Source organism: Cervus elaphus, chromosome 11 (assembly GCF_910594005.1).
Source record: "Cervus elaphus chromosome 11, mCerEla1.1, whole genome shotgun sequence".
Taxonomy (NCBI): domain Eukaryota; kingdom Metazoa; phylum Chordata; class Mammalia; order Artiodactyla; family Cervidae; genus Cervus; species Cervus elaphus.
Genome location: NC_057825.1, coordinates 33,545,934 through 33,563,942, shown reverse-complemented (window position 1 = coordinate 33,563,942; position 18,009 = coordinate 33,545,934). Strand labels below are relative to the sequence as shown.

Here is an 18,009-nt window from a genome sequence, read left to right as displayed (position 1 = left end):
CAGATTCTTTAGTATCTGAGCCATCAAGGAAGCCCCCCAAGCTTGAGGAGCTCCGTTTAGGGCGGGACTAGTCAGCCTAGGGGCGTGGCTATGGAGATTAGCATTCTCCAGAACAGGGTCGGGGCGCAGAGCGCTCCCGCCGCCCCACCTGGCCCTGGCGCCGGGAAATAGAGCCAGGCCTATGGGGACAGGGCCCCGGAGGCGGGGCTTAGGCGTGGGGGGAGAGACTGGGGAGTCTGGAGGCGGGGCTTGGGGAGCTCGCCCCACGCGGGGCGGGGCTCCGGCAGCCGCGGGAGCCGCAGTTCGGAATCCCAGCGCCACAGCCGCCGCAGTTGCCTTCACTCTGGTGGCCCCGCGGCCCTGCGGGGAGTCTGGGGGTCGGCCCGCCGCTAAGACTTGGCGCGGGGCCCACCACGCCTCTTCCTCCCTCGGTGGGGCCTAGACGGTCGGGGGCCGCGGAGAAATGGAGCCGTCTCCCACCACGGGGGGCTCGGAGACCACTCGCCTGGTGGGCCCCCGAGACCGCGGCGGCGCTGGTGGCGGCCTGCGTTTGAAGAGGTAGGACCGATCTGGGTCGGCGCTCGGCCGAGGAGGGGCGCTACCCTTTGGCTTTCCGTCTATTTCGTTGTCTCTCTGGGCCGGCTGGCCTTCCCAGCGCACCGCGACCCCCTTGGCTTCGTGGCGGCCGGGCTTTGCCTCTCTGGCCGCGCAGACGCCCCCAGCTCGCACAGCCAACCCCGGCTCCCGCAGGTGGACATCCCGCTCTGGCTCCTGTCGGCCACCCTCCTCCCGGTCCCGAGAAACTGCTCCCAGGCCCGTCCCCCCAAGTCCCTCGACCTTCCCCGCGAGCGACTGCCCCTCCGTCGGGCCGGAGTCCGCTCCAGGAACCCCGATGTACCCATTGCTCCGGGGGCCCTGCAGTGGGAGCCCCTCGGAGTCCCATCTGCAGGCCCCCGGCCCTATCCTCCGAGCGCCCGGGTTCGGGGAGCCGCCTCCTGCTGTGGACACCCGGGCTGAGGATGGGCCCGGGCTCCTCAGCGGGTCTTGCCGGCTCCTGGGGGCGCGGGCGGCCGCGGGGAAGCGAGGGGGCGGTAAGGAAGGAGCAGGTGCGGTCTGGGCGGCGGGGGTATTCCCGGCTCCGCACAGACGGGGCCGGGGGCGGCGAGGTGTGAAATGAGGCGCGCCGAGCAGTCGGGACAGCGGGCCGGGGGCGGCCGGAGAACCGCCTCCGCGTCCCGCCGGCTCCGTCCGCCTTGTCCCTCCGAGCGGCCGCGCTGGGCCCTCCCTGGTCACCTCCGCCGGCCTTTTTGTCTGTTGGCCCACCGTCCTTTTATCTCGGGAATTTGACAGAGTCTCCGGCCTTTTCTCTTTCCTCATCTCTCCTTTTCCCTCCCAACCCGTGTCCCTTTGTCTCTGATGCGGTGCCTCTGTGTGTTTCTCGCTCCTTCCCTGGGTGGAGGCCTTAAACCTGGATGGGTGGGCGAGTGGATGAGCAGAAGGGAGGGAAGACCCCCTTCTGAATCCCTCCCACGGAGGACAGCAGTTGTGGGAGCTCCAGCCGTGGCCCTAGCATGTCTTCACATCCCTTTTGACTCTGCTTCAAGACAGTCTCCCCCCTCTACCTGTCCCCTCTACCCCACTCAATATTGTTTGTCGCTTGTCTGGGGTTTCAGAGGGCCAGGGAGAGAGAATTGTCTTTCCTTCTCTCTAAACAGCAGGTAGCCCCACTACCACCCACACACCAGCAATGAGGCGTCTTTAGTGCCCAGTTAATGCCAAACAAAAGGGAGCAGCCTGTTGATGGCTGACTACCTTGATGCCTGGCTGCACTGTGTCTTCCTGGGCCAGGAAGGGCATCTTGCCCACTGCCCCAAAGCCACTCACCCTCTGTTTGCTCTTCAGACCCGCATCTCTGACTCCCAGTTTCACCTCATTCTCATATGACCATTAGTCACCAAATCCTGCAGTATTTTCTGAAAGAGGTTCTTCCCTCCCTACCTGCTCCTCCTCTAAAATTCTGCGCAGGGAGCCTCTGGCCTGGTCTGCTCTGGACCATTCCATCTCCTCTCCTCTCCTCTCTTCCTCCCAGACTAGTGCATCAGCAAGGTCATTCATCTCACGGCTCAGGAAAGATCAAATCAATTAGCGCATATCCCTTTATGTCTCTTTGAGCCCATCACTTTCCTCCTCAGTCCTTCCCTTGGTTCCTCACACTTAAGCTCCAAGCTGCATATCTTGTCATTGTCATTCCACATGTCTGGAGCCCCATTGTTTACCTCTGTGAGGGTCTCCTTATTCCCATTAGAGCTGGTCACTCCTTCCCCTGTGATCTGAAGTCCTTTGTTCATAACCCTTCCGGCCCCAGCTTCTCCTTGCAGAGTAAGTCACTTGTGACACATGTCTCCCACCAGCCTGAGCTTCAGTACATGTACACCGCCCAGTATATCTTGTTGAAGAATGAGGACAGATTTCAAAGCCACCCTCATCTCCTGTCTCCTCTGGAAACACACCTGTATCATACCCATCTAGATTCTAAGTCTTAGAAGGGGATTCCAAGAAGTTAATCTACCTGCCAGCCCTCCACTTTTCCCTAGAAGCACCAAATGTGCCCTCTCCTCCCTCCCACCTAAATTCACCCATTGGCAGAGCTTTCCTCAACCAGAAGACCCCCAGGCACCCCTCCCCACTTTACTACCGGGATTGCCTTTCTGTCATCTGGAGCCTTCATCTTCTCTCAAGGTTTTTCTTGTCACACCTCCATAGAATTCACAGGACTGTAAGCTGTAGAAGGTTCTATTCTCCATCCCCACCCACGCACCCCCCGGACTTTAGGTTGGGTGGTATCAGGGTTGAGAATTAGGCCAGAGTGGACCGAAAATTCAGTCAGTCGGAGCTCAGCCTCTCACATCCCCAGGTGATGCTAGAGGTGAGGCCCGCCCCCAGACCCGTTCACGGATCCAGGGAGGCTTACAGTCCTGTGCAGTTAAGGCGGCCTCTGCTGGGTGCTTATGGTCCCACAGGTCCAGCTAATGCATGACAGACTCCCAACCCAGCTCTTGCTGCTGCCACCCCAGCTACAGCAGTCTGCACTGTCTCCTCCCCATGACAACTCAGCTCTGGAATCTGGCCAGTAATTCTCCGTGCCAAGAACTTCAGACTTTTTGGGTCCCCACATTCTACTCCTCTCTTAAAGGGCCAAATTCAGCTGCATGTCTAGAAAGGGAAGTGGAAGGACCAGGAATGGAGGCACCCAGAGGTAGGTCCAGAAGGAGGCTAGGTCTGAGCCCCACCCGGCACTTTCACACCACTTCCCCATCGTACTGCCTTCATCGGCATATGCACCTCCTCTTTGTCAAAAGCCTCTCCATCTGCCCAGGCCTTTCTCAGGGCCTCCTTCGGTTGTTTCCCTCATTAGAGTTTTGTTTGTCCTCATTAGAGTCAGTGTATCCCACTATCTGAGCCCTGATAGCACTTTGTTTTAGCTGCTCTAAGGCAATAGCTACCTTCTAAAACATCTCACAGTACTTAGGTAGGCATTTGTCTTGTTCACCAAAGGCTTCCAGAGATTAGAAAGGATACCCAGTTCATTTGTATTCCTCGTAATGCCTATCATAATGATTTGGTTGGAGTCGAATCTCAGCTCAACCACTAACTAGCTGTGTGGCCTCCATAAGTTCCCTCCCTCTCCGAGCCTCGTACGTGTAATTCCTTAGTAAGAGGTAGACTCTAAGGTGCTTTCCTTTGTGCTGTGAGACTCTACAGCTCTGTATATGAAAGGAAAAGGGAGGCTGCGATCTGAGTCGTCCGTTTAGCCCCCATCTCTCCTGTGGCCCTCTGTCTACAAGGCTCCTGGTTTTGACCAGGACTTGGAAAAGGAGAGAGAGATGGGACATCTGATGAAGCTAATCTAGGGGACCCAGGACCTGGGAGTGAGGAAGGAGCAGGCAAGCCCTTGAGCCAGGCCCCAGATTGAACTGCGTTGCCTGCCTCAGTCTCTTCACAGAGGCCCCTGAGCCCCTCCCTGAGGAGCCCAAACCCATGGAGATGTCCTTCCACCACTGCCACCGGGACCCGCTGCCACAGCCGGGTCTCACCCCGGAGAGGATGCAGGCGCAGAGGCAGCTGTGCACCGCCTGTGCTGTGTGCTGCGTCTTCATGGCTGGGGAGGTTGTTGGTAAGTTAGAGAGCATCTCCTCCAACTCCATCCTCAGGATGCCTGCCTAAGTTCCTGGGGGGAGATGCAGACAAGATGGGGTTGGCTGGGACAGGGGAGCCGGGTGCCCAGGACTCAGGAAGTAGGAGAGGGTGAGGGACAGGCAGTACCAGGGTGACTCAGGACTGCTTATCAGTACAAACGGGTCCTTTAAAAAGCCTATTTTCTTATTATTAAAACATGTTATTGTTGGGACTTCCTTGGTGGTCCAGTGGCTAAGACTCCATGCTCCCAATGCAGGGGCCCTGGGCTCAATCCCTGTCAGGGAACCAGAGCCCACATGTTGCAGCTAAAGATCCCACATGCCACAACAAAGATGGAAGATCCTGCGTGCTGCCACTAAGACCTGGTGCAGCTGAATGTTTTAAAATAATCTGTTATTGTAGAAAAACTAGAAAACGCGAATGAGTGAAAAGAAGATGTGTGATCCCATCACCAGAGAAAAACCACCATTCACATTTTGGTATATGTCCCCCCCAATCTCTTTTCCATGCCTCCACACGCACAGCATGATATTTGCTTAATGGAACCAGATGATACGTCACTTCACCCTTGCAGGTGGGTACTTGGCGCACAGCCTGGCCATTATGACTGACGCGGCCCACCTGTTGGCAGACGTGGGCAGCATGATGGGCAGCCTCTTCTCCCTCTGGCTCTCTACCCGTCCAGCCACCCGCACCATGACCTTTGGCTGGCACCGCTCAGGTAAGGTGCCTGCATGGCCTGAGGACCCTTTGACCTGGTCAGAAGGTACCTCTCAGGGTCCTGGGCCGTTCTCTGACAGCTTGTCTCCCCCTGCAGAGACTCTGGGGGCTCTGGCCTCTGTGGTCTCCCTCTGGATGGTCACTGGCATCCTCCTGTACCTGGCCTTCATCCGCCTGCTGCACAGCGACTACCACATCGAGGGGGGTGCCATGCTGCTGACCGCCAGCATCGCGGTCTGTGCCAATCTGCTGTACGTTCCAGTATGGAGCAGGCACCATGTCGGAGGCGGGGCGAGGGGTCCTCCTGCAGGCTGGGAGAGCAGGCTCTCTCCGCCCAGCAGACCCACAGCACATGCACACAATTCTCGCCTTGCCGCCTTGGGGATGTCTGAGAAGGGGCTGGGGTGGAGACCTAAAATTCAGGGTCAATAGACTTGATTAAAGGCCTGCTGGGTACTGGCCCCTCTGCTGGGGACCATCATCCATGTTGTCCCATTTAAAGCACACAACCACCCCTACGAGGTAGGTGGTGTCACCCCTGGCATTCAGTTAATGAGAGATGGTCAAATGGTTAGGATTCCAGCTCTCATGGATAAGAGCCTGGGGTTTGATACCCGTTCGGGGCGCTGAGATTCTGCAAGCTGTGCGGTGTGGCCAAAACAAATAACGAGAGGTGACAAGGGGCCTTGCCTGTCCAGGGCACGTAGCAATTTCAGTAGCAGGGCCAAGATCTGAATCTACATCTCTAGTACCAAGTATTCCTCCCTCCAGGCAGCTCTGTTTGTCTCTCTTGGACAGTATTGCTTTCTTCTGGGGATTGGGAAAATAGGGAGAAAACAGGTGGAGAAAGGGCTCCTGGGAGGTGAGAGGAGGGGGCATGGAAGTGGGTGGAGGAGGCTGGGAGCAGGCCACCTGGGCTGAGCTGCTCTGCTTCCCCCTCAGAATGGCTTTTGTGCTGCACCAGGCTGGGCCTCCCCACAGCCACGGGTCTAGGGGGGCAGAGTATGCACCGCTGGAGGAGGGGTCCGGGGAGTCCTTGCCCCTGGGGAACACCAGTGTCCGGGCGGCCTTTGTGCACGTGCTGGGAGACCTCCTGCAGAGCCTTGGGGTGCTGATTGCCTCCATCCTCATTTACTTCAAGGTACCATGTGTGCAAGTCTGCCCCAACCTTCCACTTTCCTCTCTACACCCCAGCCCTGCCTTCCCTGGGTCCCCATCCCCATCCTACTCCCCCTCCCAGCTCCATAGGACCCCTAGCCAAGGGTTATGGTCCCTTTCCCCTCTCAGGCCCTGTTTGTCCAGGGTGCCCCTAGATCTTCCCCTGAAAGGTTCCTGATTCCCAGGCTCTTAGGGCTCTCTTTCTCTGCAGCCTCAGTATAAAGCAGCTGACCCCATCAGCACCTTCCTCTTCTCCATCTGTGCCCTTGGATCCACAGCTCCCACCCTGCGAGATGTTCTCCGTGTCCTCATGGAAGGTGAGTCCGATGATGCTGCTTCCCTGCATCCTCCGCACCGGGCCCTCCCTGACTCCACTCCAGGACTAGGCGTCCCTCTTTCCTCTGAAGAGTGTGTGGGGAGAAGGCTTATTGCTGGAAGGAGGATTCAGGGGTGGGGTGAACTGTGGGGATCTACAGGGTGAGTGGTACAGGATGGGGAGGTGGGGTCCTGACCTCTGGGCAGGAGCAGCTTTGGCAGTAAGGTGTGGTGGGTGCTACTTGCAGGGACTCCCCGAAGTGTGGGCTTTGAACCTGTGCGGGATACCTTGTTGTCGGTGCCAGGAGTCCGGGCAACCCATGAGCTGCACCTGTGGTCCCTGACGTTCACGCACTACGTTGCCTCCGCACACCTGGCCATTGGTGAGTCCACACTAGCCCCAGCCAGTTACTTCCCAGAAACATTTCTCCTTTCCCCTCCCACCCTCCAAACATAGGAAGCTGGTCTGAATTACTGGGACTGTTCCCGTCTCTCTGGCTTTCTCATCCTCTAGCTCTGTCTTTTGTATCTTTCTCTCTCTCTCATGCGTGTTGGAGCCCTAGACAGGGTGTTCTGGGGGAGGTTTCACCCTCTTTAAAGTAGTACAGGGCACCAGCAACCCTTTAAAAGATCACTGGTACCCACAGGTCTAAGTGATGGGGCATATCGAGGTAAATTGTGGCTCCTCCGCTCCACGTAACTTTTAAAAATGATGATTATTAAGACTGTATGGCAACTAGGAAAAATGTTTATGGTATAATGCTAAGAGAGAAAGCTGAATATAAAATTATAGCCACATTATGATTCAACTATTTAAAATATATAGGGTGACTCACAAGCTGACAAAGGATTTTTGAGTTTCTTCCAGATGCAAGAAGCAATCAGAGACTTGCAATTTGGATGCCAAAAATATTATACTCTGTAGGATATTTGATGGTAACTCTAGAGGGACAATGGGAACAGAATATTTGACATCTGGATCGTTGTGGAAAATCGGGTGATGTGGCTGCTGAAATACACAGCTGTACACTGACACCCAAAGAGAAGAAGCGAATAGCAAAATAAGAACAGTTTAGCCTGTTAGCCTAGTCAGTTAGGGATGAGTCTCCCCAACCTTTTCTTTGAACAGTTGTACACTGTTTGTACAACAGAGAGAGAGAAAATAAAGCTCCCATTCAATCCTGGCTTTCATGCCATGCAAAACCCCTGGGTCCCCCTTCACCCATCCTTATCTGGACCCTGGTCTGGCTCCCCACTCCCTTGGGAGCTCGCTGCTTCTTATCACTACCCCGCAGACTCCGCGGCTGACCCCGAAGCTGTCCTAGCTGAAGCTACATCTCGGCTCCACTCCCGGTTTGGATTCTCCAGCTGCACGCTGCAGGTCGAGCAATACCAGCCCGAGATGGCCCAGTGCCTGCGCTGCCAGGAGCCCCCCCAGGCCTGAGCCCCGGCCCCAGCCTCACCCCACTGCCAGACCCAGGCTCTGCCCTGGACTCTCCTGCCTCCCTGCTCACGGAGAAGGGACGGAGCTGGGCCCGCACCCTTCCCCTCTCCCCCGCTTCCACCTGCCACCTGCCCCCCCAGCCCCAGTGGGCAAGACCAAAGTGTGTGTGTCGGGGAGTGGGCCAGAGTCAGGCTGAGCAGGGAAAACAGTGCAGTGGCAGTGTCGCGGGAGTAGAAGTCCTGTGGTCCCCGCTCCCCATGGTCTGGGGAATCCCCAGTGTCCTTTCTGTGCAGTTCATGTGTCTGCGTGGCAGCCTGGATGGCTGGGGGCATCTGCCTGTCTGTGTACTGTCCATGTGCCTATGCCTGGGGGAGGTCAGCAGGGGCCCCCTCCCCACGTGGCCCTCGCTCTGTCTATGCAGGAGCCCCAAAGCCCGCACTTTGTCCACATGTTCTAGCCTTGTGGTTCTGTGTCTGTGTGTGTTTCTTGGTGCTGTGGCCTGTGTGTCTCTGTGCCTTGCGTGGCTGTGCTGTGATCTTTATGAGTCTGCACCATCCGTGTGTCCATGTGGGATTCTGTCTGTCCATCCTTCTGTTGGTGCTGTGCCCTCGGCTGTCCCAGAGAGAGGGAGACTCCGCCGAAGCTCCGCCAATAAACTTGTGTCAACTGCACCTCTCAGCCCTGTGCCAACTCCTCGGGAGGGGGACGTAGAATTGGTCATCTGGGAACTGAGGGAATCCCTCTGCCAGAGTGACCTTGCACAGCCCCCCTGCCCCCTTCCCAGCCCCTCCACCCTCAAAGATCTGTTGCAATGTTGTGTAGGCCGAAACCCACCAGTCTCTTTACTACCTTCCCCTACTTGGCAGCATGGAGTCTGGGTCCTTGACACAGGGGGACACCCACACATTCTGGGCTTGGTTGTAGGAGAAAGACAGATGGTGAGGGGCCAGGAGATCCCAGAGAGTCATTCTGACAGGGATGGCTCGTGGGCCAGAAGCTGTGGCTGTGTGCGGGAGTGATTGGACCACAGTGCTGACCTGGCTGTGTGCTCAAGCTGTGTGGGAGGTGCTGGGGAGCAGCCCCCAGTCCTGGCTGCCCCAACTCTGACTCCCAGCAACCAACTGGAGTCCAGGTTTACGCCAGGGACCCTAAGGACCTCATTCATCATTACCCTCCCTTTGCCTTAAGAATCACGTATTTTGACAGATTTGACCTTAAAAGTCTCATTAAGGGATTGTTCATTTTCGCTTTAAGAAAAAAAATCAAACTCTGTACTTTGATTTTGGCTCTAGTGCCAGAGTCTACTAGCCTTCATCCCAGGTTGATATAAATTCTAACCTGCAGCAGAGACCTGGAGCAATTTCATTAGCCCATGCATATTTCTCCAAGGCTTCTCCCTCACAATGGAAGTATCTTTATTATTAAGTTCTCTTGATTTTTCACAGTCAGGAAAGCAATACACGTTTGCTTTAAAAACCTATCAAAAGAGGGTCTTCCCCGATGGTCCAGTGGTTAGGACTCTGCACGCACACTGCAGGATGCACCGGTTCCATCCCTGGCTGGGGAACTGAGATCCCACAACCCACGTGACCCAGTCCAAAATCACAACCTATCAGAGGAAAATGTATAAAGTGAATGATTCCCCTAAAATCTTACTCCCAGAGAGAATGGCTATTCACAGTTTGGAGTCCACTCATATTTTCTCATCTTCTACAAGAACATAAAAGGATCACTTTATAGTGAGAATATGTAACCTGCTTCTGTGATTCAGCTGTCTCTCTGGGTGCATCTTTCCAAGTCAGTACACAGAGATTTCATCACTCATTTTAAGGTGTGGCCTTTGGACCCATTGAAGATAGGCCTCTGCACTCTGCTCCCCAGCTGGGGGCCTTGGACCAAGCTGGGCGAATTGTTCGCTGCCGGCGGCTGGCCTGAGTCAAGCACGGGAGGATGGGCCGGCAGTCCATCACACGCGGCGCCAAGGCTGCCCCAGCTGCAGTCTATGCTTTGCTAGTTCCTGATACTTTCTCATTTTACGACTCATTGACTATAGGCCCCAAGTGACAGGATGGGGGCGGGGAAGAGGGAGGAAATGAAGAGCGGAGAAAACGAGGATTAGATTTTTACACTAGGAACAGCCTTAAATGGCAGCCCTGCCCTATACGTACCAGGCTGTGTCCCCTTGCAGGGGAGGGGACAGACCTCACATAGCAGCAATCCATCTCGGTCCCCCACCCATCCATTCCTGCAAAACGAGGAAGAGGAAGCAGAGGCTCAGAGAGAGAATGGGACTTCGCAAGGTCAGCCAGCAAGTGACCAGGGCAGGTGCAGAGCCTGGGCTCTCGCTCGCTCCCATCCAGGCCCTTGGAAGCTCTCTCCCAGTTGAGTTTCTCAGCAAAACTCTTGCCCACTCCCTCCCAGCAAACTGCTGCCGCTGGCTCGCCCATCCTGGCACTCTGCCCTCAGATCCCTTAGTTCTGCCTCAGTCTTCTGCTCATACTCTGGTCACTGGTAACCCTGCTGCATTTCAGCTTTCCTAATTACTAAAAGAGGGGTGATGTGACGTTGTGGGTGTGAGTGTGCCTGGTATAAAGAGGGCACGGAGGAAAGGGTTACCTTTTGTATGGAATCTGAGAATGAGGGGAGGGATTTCAGGGCAAAGGGTGGCCTGGCACCCTGATAGTGGGGACAGGAGCCCACATTTATTGAGCTTATACTTGGCGCCAGGCACTGCGAGGCAGAAAGTGTGATCTGTGCTTTACAGATGGAGAAACTGAGGCTGACCCTGCCCATGCAGCTAGTCACGGTCAGAGTTGAGTCAAATTCAGCGCTGGCTGCAATAAGTCCCCAGCCGTTTTCCACACTGCCCTGCCTTTCCACCCCCCTCCTCCAGGCGTTGCTCTGTTGAGGACAGGGAAGGACAGAAGAATCAGGAGCATTTGCCCATTCGTAGGGCACTCCCAAGGGAGTCCAGGAAATCCTTATCTGCAGGAGCTGCCTGTCCTCCCGATTATCTCCCCAACCCACCTCTCCGCTCGCTTACCCAGCAGGCCCATGTCCTTCCTTGATGATAAAAATGAATGGTGGAGGGAGAGGTGAGGAGAAAGGGCCGGGGAGGGGCGGGGACCAAGGGGAGGCTTGAGGAAGAGCAAAGCAGAGGAGGGCCCATCCGTCAGCCCAGCCCTGGCAGCTCTTTACACGGCTGGTTAATAATACCAGGGGAGGAGAGGGGAGAGGGCCCCTCTGGAGGCCCAGAGGGACCAGGAACAAGGGAGAACCAGAGGAATAGGAGGTGGGCGGAGGGTCAGAGTGCAGTTGTAGGAAAGTTCAAGAGAAGTCAAGGAGCTAGAAGGAAAAACCAGAGTGGGAGGCAGTGGGTTGAAGGGCCTCCTGCTTCAGAGACATGAGGGGGATGTGGGGGGCAGGGCGGGATCGGGGCAGCTGGGCTGGCCCTGCCCTCCTCACAGACCACTCACCTGGGGGCAGCTGGACCAGCTGGCCACAGGCGGGACCAGGCCTTCCTGTCTGAGGGGCAAGGGCTGAGGACTCAGGGAGCAGAGGGCAGCCTGTATGTGGCCAAGAGCAAGCTCAGAGTGATAAAGTGGTGTCCTCCTTCCTCCAGGGGCCCTGCTGCCCCTTCTGGCACTTCCCTAAGATGTGGGCCCATCCTGGCTGCCTTGAGCCATGCTGTCTGTAACAAAAGGGGGAGCATCGTCCCCCTGCGGCCTGTGGTAGCAGTCCAGGCAGCCGGAAGATTCTGGAGGGACTGGCAGGGTCTCAAGTCATGCTGGGAAGACCCCTGCCCCTCTTCCTGGCAGATTCCCCCACCTCTGTGGGGAACCACTTAGGGAGTTCCTTTGATGGTTTTTTAGGGGATTTTTTGGGTTTGCTTTTTTTTTTTTTTTTGCCACACCATGCAGCCTGCTGGATTTTAGTTCCCCAACCAGGAATGGAATCTGGTCCCAGTAGTGAAAACGCTAAGCCCTAACCACTAGGTCAACCAGGGAATTCCCTACAGAATTTCTTTTATACTTGAAAGACTTTTCCTCCCCAACTGTGAGAGCTCCCTGGGCCTCCCTGTCCCAGCTCTGAACCCCCAGACCATCTCCCTGAGCACCTGGTCAACACCTTCCAAAGGGTGCTGGGCAGTTCCCAAGTGCCTGTGGAGCAGAGCCTGGGGCTACACATGCAGCCCTGGTCTCAAAGGCTCCCACAAAGTGGGTCCTGTTGGCGGGTCAGGTAAGAGAGAGTTGGGTGGGGAGCATGGGGAGGAGGAGGGGCCCAGTGTTGCTAGAGCCTGAGTCGCACGCCTGCAGCTGCACTCCCCATGCTCCCTCTGCCCCAGCCCTCCTCCCTCTGCCCTCTGGCTATAGCATCTGCAGCCCCTTGTGTGGGTGGTACTCACTCAGAGGACGAGTCTCCTCTTGTCTGGGCTGAACTTCTGCACCTGGCACCAACCTAGAGGCCATGGTAGCCACCCTGGGCCACCCTCACACCTCACCCTTGGGCTATTCCTGGCTTCTCCTCATGAGCTAGAACTCCCAGTCCTTCTGTTACCAAGCTCCTACTGGCTCACTGCACAACAGGCCAATAAAATTGAGAAATGAATTGTTGGGTCAGGAAACAGTGACTTTTTTCAGAAAGGCAGAAGACTGAGAAGATGGTGGACTGGTGTCCCAAAGAACCATCACTCTGGAGTTAGAATTGAGGCCATGTTTATTGTCTATGGCTGTGCCACATGGGGTGTGGGGTCTTAGCTCCTTGAAGGGATAAGACCCATGCCTATCCCTTGTGTTGACCACGAGACTGCCAGAGAAGTCCCTCAGACTTCTTCTGTCCTAAAAGGGGAGAACACATGGTTGGTTGTTACAGACCTCTTGGTGCTGGAATCTTTTGTTCTTGGCAGCTGTTTAGGTAGGTCTGGTCACAATGTTCCTATAAACCTCCAACAAGACAAATATTATTCTCTGTTCTACAACTTTTTATCTCTGTGTGAATGGAAAAGTGTTAAACTTTTAAAGATCAGAACCTTGGGACTATCCTGTATATTTTAGGCTATAGGCAACCTTCTTCATTTGTAGCAAAGGTAATGTGTGTGTGTTAGACGCTCAGTGGTGTCTGACTCTTTGTGAGTCCATGGACTGTAGCCCACCAGGCTTCTCTGTCCATGGAATTCTCCAGGCAAGAATATTGGAGTGGGTTGCTATGCCCTTCTCCAGGGGATCTTCCGGACCCAGGGATTGAACCCAGGTCTCCCACATTGCAGACAAATTCTTTACGGTCTGAGCTACCCAGGAAGCCCCCAAAGCAAAGGTAATAGTAAAAAAAAAAAAAAAAATTAAAATTAAAACAAGCAAACAACAACCCAGATCCTTCTGGAAGATTTTATGGTTAATTCCTAAGTTAATTCTCCTCACAATTGGAGAAAAGTACAACAGCCTCTGCCATCCTAGCCTAGAGCTATGCTCCTGCGGAAGACTGCAGGCTCTGGGTGTGGATGGGTTTCCTTTCTTAAAGGAAAACAAAACAAAACAAATCTTCCCAGACTAGAACATGAAAGCTCTGTGTAGGTGATCTCCAGGAGCACCCCTTTCGAGTTTTCCTCTCTCCTCTGGTACCGTACTCATGGCACCTGGTCCCAGGGTTTACTGCCTGACTTTCTCTGACCCAAACAGTCAGAGCATCCATTTCCATTCTCTGATTCCCTTTGGCCCAACCAAGACAGGCTATAAATTTTAACAGGACTGTCGCCAAAAAGCCTAGGGAGGAACGAAAGGGAACCAAATCCAGGAAATAAAAGACAGCTAGAGCTTCCCAAAATAAGCAGGTTTCAGACATTAGCAATAGAAAACTTGCCTTTTCCCTGACCTTGGAGTCTGCCCAGAGATCACTCCTGGCTCCCTTCCATCTCGCCCACCTGCTGCACCAGAGCAGGATGAGATCTGGACCTGGTTGCACAGGATTTCTGAGAAGGGTGGCAAGGGGCTGAGGTTGCCTGGCAGATTGATAACAGCCCCTGAGGGAAGGTACTGCTTTCCTTGTGTTCATCTTCCCAGCACCAAGCTCACAGCCTGGCACCTCATAGACTCTCAGTAATAACTGCTGGGAAGGAATGAACGATTGATGGAAGGAGGGGGAAGGATTGGGCGTGGGGTCAATACAAAGCCAGTAAAGTGCCCTCTTAGTCCCCAGGCAGGCCCCCATCCCTGGCTCAGCAAGCCCATGCCTTACAGGCTGACTCCATAGGGCAAATTTGCAGCACAATTTTGTTGTTGTTCCATAGCTAAGTTGTGTCCAACTGTTTGCAACCCCATGGACTGCAGCACTCCAGGCTTCCGGGTCCTTCACCATCTCCAGGAGTTTGCTCAAACTCATGTCCATTGAGTCGGTGATGCCAACCAACCACCTCATCCTCTGCCACCTCCTTCTCCTCAGTGAGAAGAGGAGGGAGTGGCAGAGGATGGTAAACAATCCTTATCTCCCCCTTCTCCTGTGGTGGCAACTAATCAGGTGACTTCAAGGAGGAAGTAATTGATATTTCTAGAAAGGGTCCTCCAGGGTGGGTGGGGTGCCATGGCCCAGCTTGGACACTGCCTCCCCCCAGCCCTACCACAAACTCATTGTGTCTAGCTTCCCCCTGAGCCCAAGGGGATGACCCATTAATTAATCTCCTGAGGATCCATCACAACTTTCCCAACCTTTTCTAGACTTTCAGGTTCTAATTCCAACATCTTTTATTCTTTGGCAAACAACCTCAGCTTCTAAGCCAGTCCCTCACTAAGCCCATGAACTTGGTGTCTCACCTTCTTCCCACAGAGCATCAGAGTAATAACTCTTGTGATTAAGTCTGTGCCTCAGATTTCATTCTCTGTAGTCTCCTGCAGAGTCTGATCCTGTCCATATCTCTTTGCATGCCTCACATGCCTGAAATCCTGGGCCTCTCTGAGAGCTTTCTCCTGAGTTCTTCTCCACCCTTTCTGAGATTCAGATTTTAGCTGATTGCTTTTGCTCCCATTCTTTTGGTGAACTAATACAGAGGCACATATTTAAAGAGTTTTCATTACCTTTATGTTGATGATTCTGTCATCAACAAATGTTACTTAAGCACCAACTATGTGCTCAATGCTTTACTAGGTGCTTGGTGCTTGGGGTATATTAGTGAGTAACATCCCTGTTCTCACGTATGTGTGTGCACTCAGTCATGTCCACTCTGTGACGCCATGGACTGTAGCCTGCCAGGCTCTTCTGTCCATGGAATTTTCCAGGCAAGAATACTAGAGTGGGTTGCCATTTCCTACTCCAGGGAATCTTCCTGACCCAGGGATTGAACCTACATCTCTTGCTACTCCTGCATTGGAAGGCAAATTCTTTACCACTGTACTACCTGAGAACCCTGCTGTTATGTTATCACATATAAATATCACAATTGACCTCTGTCGCACTTAATCCAATTTCCTAGCTTTGTTATGGATGTGACATCTCCATATTTATGTCCCACAGCAGCTGAACAGTATTGTGCCCAAGCAGAATTCACCTGTCCCCACTCTAAGCTGGCTCCCTGTCTACACCCATCCCTGTTCTCCCAATCCCAAGATGCTGCAACAACATCCTAACTGGATTCCCTGATGATGGAATGGCTCCTACCCCCGTCTCTTCCAGGTGCTGCCTCCAGACTAGTCTTTCTAATGCACTCCTTCTCAGCCCTGCACCATCACCAGCACTGTCCCCCACAGTCCACAGGATACTGTTACAGAATTACAGACGTGTATCAGTGGGCTTCCCCTGTGACTCAGATGGAAAAGAATCTGCTTGCAATGCGGGAGACCTAGGTTTGATCCCTGGGTTAGGAAGATCCCCTGAAGGGAATGGCAACCTATTCCAGTATTCTGGCTTGGAAAATTCCATGGACAGAGAAACCTGTTGGGCTACAGTCCATGGGATCACAGAGTCTGATATGGCTGAGCGACTGTCACTTCACTTCACCAAAGCTACACTACAACTTGCAATCCTCATGTCACTGGGAGCTTCCAACTCTACCCTTTCAACTTGCAGCCTTAGGGGCACTGACTGACTTGTCCAGGGTTGCAGGTCATTAGTGAAAAGTGGCAGGAACAGGATGAAGATGGTCTAAGTGGAATACCTATTATGAGAGGATTTCCTTCTTCACTGCAATAGGGAAGAGTTGGGGGAAATGATTTTGCAAGGAAAAAAGGGAATACATTAGGTTAGACCTGTTTTTCACAGAGGTATGTATTTAGAGAGTTCATCCAAGAGTAAGTGTAAGTAAAAAGGAATGCTAATATTTGTAAAGTGTTAGAATAGTGTTTGGCAAATAACTAGAGCCATGTTAACTTTTTTTTTTTTTTTAAGAACTAGATCAAATCACTTAAGAATCTCAGGAGGAAAGGAGACTCGGAAACTTCATTTTTTAAATGGTTACTGTTAATGCTAATCACCTGGAGCACATGAAGTTGCTTCTTAATGGACATGAAACAGGCTCAAGCATGAGTGTTCTGTTTAAAGGTTTGTTTTTGTTTCTTACTGATAGCCTCTTTTAATTTCCCAGTGTCATAAGAGCTTCTTTCTGGTTGGAGGGGGAAAGAAGTGTATTCAGCTTTGAGCTGAACACCTCCACCACTTAGCGCTGAGTGGAATGTGTGTGCCCCTTGGCAGCAAACACTGCTTCTACTGAGGATGAGCTGCACTGAGTCATGGGAATCTGTGTGTGACAGAGTCCCTGGTACTTGGGAAAATAATCTCTGATTTGTCTGAATAGCCTACGAAGAGTAACTGAAGTTCTCGAAAGGAGTAGAAGCATTCTAAATGGATACTCTCCAACCAACCAGGTCCTCCAGGTACCCAAGGGAGAACTCATCAGGGTCAGGGGTTTGAAGAGCCTGGGAAGGGTTAACATTAGGGGGACTGGAGACAGCTCAGTGCCCCAAACAGATGGTGTTATATCCAGTCCCATCCTTCTTCAAACAGTGCCCATGGCTATAAACTCCTATTTCTGTGGGAATCTACCTGCAAACCTCTCAGTGTGGCTCATCAGACTCTCGACTCTTGACAGTACAGAGCAGAAAGGTTCTGCTGGATCCAGTACATTCTCTGACCGTGCTGCAGACACTGAACTGCCACTGCTACATTCAAGAAAGTAAGATTCTTCACTCTCCTCCCACCTGCCAAAGCTTGCCCCTCCTCAGGAACCAGCCCGAACCCCAGCTCTGTGGGCCTTTCTGACTCCAGGACACCTGGGCTGGTCTCTCTTCTGAGAACCAGCTTGCCACACATGCCTTAGAGTTACTCTCTGGGAGCTTAGATTTGTGTGACTTGTCTCTCCTATTGCCTTTGGATGCCCTGGAAGCCTGAAATAACTTTTTCCTTTTTATTAGAAAAGTGGGTTTGAAGTCAAGTGGTCCTGATACATGACTACAAGCGATGTGACTTTGGTCAAGCCACCTTTTCTAAGCATGTCTGCATCTGTAAATGGTTGGAAGTTTAGCATAGGATTAAATGAGGTGGAAAAATTCCTGCTTGTGCTAAGTTTCCAAAAAATGAGTTCTGTCTCCGTTTCCCATCTCTGAAACTTGCTAACAGCTCTTTTCCCAAAGCAGGTTCTTCCTGAACATTAGAGCAGTTTGGACCATCATGTGCCAATTCAATCTGTAGAAGTCATTGGATGCCTCACTATCTAAGAGGCCTCAAAGTTGAGGGTGATAACTACCTTGTTTGTCCTTATACTCCTGCTGCACATGGTGCTTTGTACCCAGAGGGTGCTAAGTGAGCCTGTTGGATCCAGAAATTTCTCTAATGCTACTGAAGTTCATGGATTGGAAGAGTTCACACACTTCCCCAACCCCCCTAGCCCAGGGTTCCCCAGCCAAAGGGTGCCTCAGGGCCCCTGGCCTAGTCCAGCCTAAAAAATCCAGCGAGGTGGTCTCCCAGGGAGAGCAGGTTGTGGGGGTGGGCTGGGGTTGGAGGCTGGGGTGTGTGTGTGTGTGTGTGTGTGGTGCTCCTCCAAGGGATGGCAGCTGAGGTTCTGAGGATACAGTGGTCACCTGAGCCCCTGAGGAGAGGACTGACCAGAGCAGAGGAGAATAAAGGCTTTCAGCAGGGGCTCCCAGACTCCTGGTCATGGACCAGTACCTTCTTGACTGGTGGCATTAAAGTACACA

The 18,009-nt window shown here is 53.4% G+C and overlaps 1 protein-coding gene and 1 long non-coding RNA gene across 3 annotated transcripts; both read left to right on the top strand.

The window, feature by feature from the left end:
- Positions 1-222: 222 nt before the first annotated feature.
- On the top strand, positions 223-8,512 carry SLC30A3 (solute carrier family 30 member 3). 2 transcript variants are annotated; one of them, XM_043916147.1, is made up of 8 exons: positions 223-558; positions 3,993-4,174; positions 4,772-4,918; positions 5,015-5,168; positions 5,860-6,058; positions 6,287-6,392; positions 6,696-6,773; positions 7,686-8,512. In XM_043916147.1, exons 1-8 carry the CDS (start codon positions 464-466, stop codon positions 7,832-7,834), a joined length of 1,110 nt encoding a protein of 369 aa, XP_043772082.1. In that variant the 5' UTR covers positions 223-463; the 3' UTR covers positions 7,835-8,512. The 2 variants fall into 2 exon arrangements, with proteins under 2 accessions (XP_043772082.1, XP_043772081.1); XM_043916146.1 differs by having other exon boundaries at positions 229-558; positions 6,639-6,773.
- A 7,709-nt stretch (positions 8,513-16,221) lies between these two features.
- LOC122702530 lies at positions 16,222-17,342 on the top strand. The gene is made up of 3 exons (XR_006343278.1): positions 16,222-16,357; positions 16,611-16,689; positions 16,820-17,342. It is a non-coding gene; the product is annotated as an uncharacterized LOC122702530 (long non-coding RNA).
- Positions 17,343-18,009: the final 667 nt, after the last annotated feature.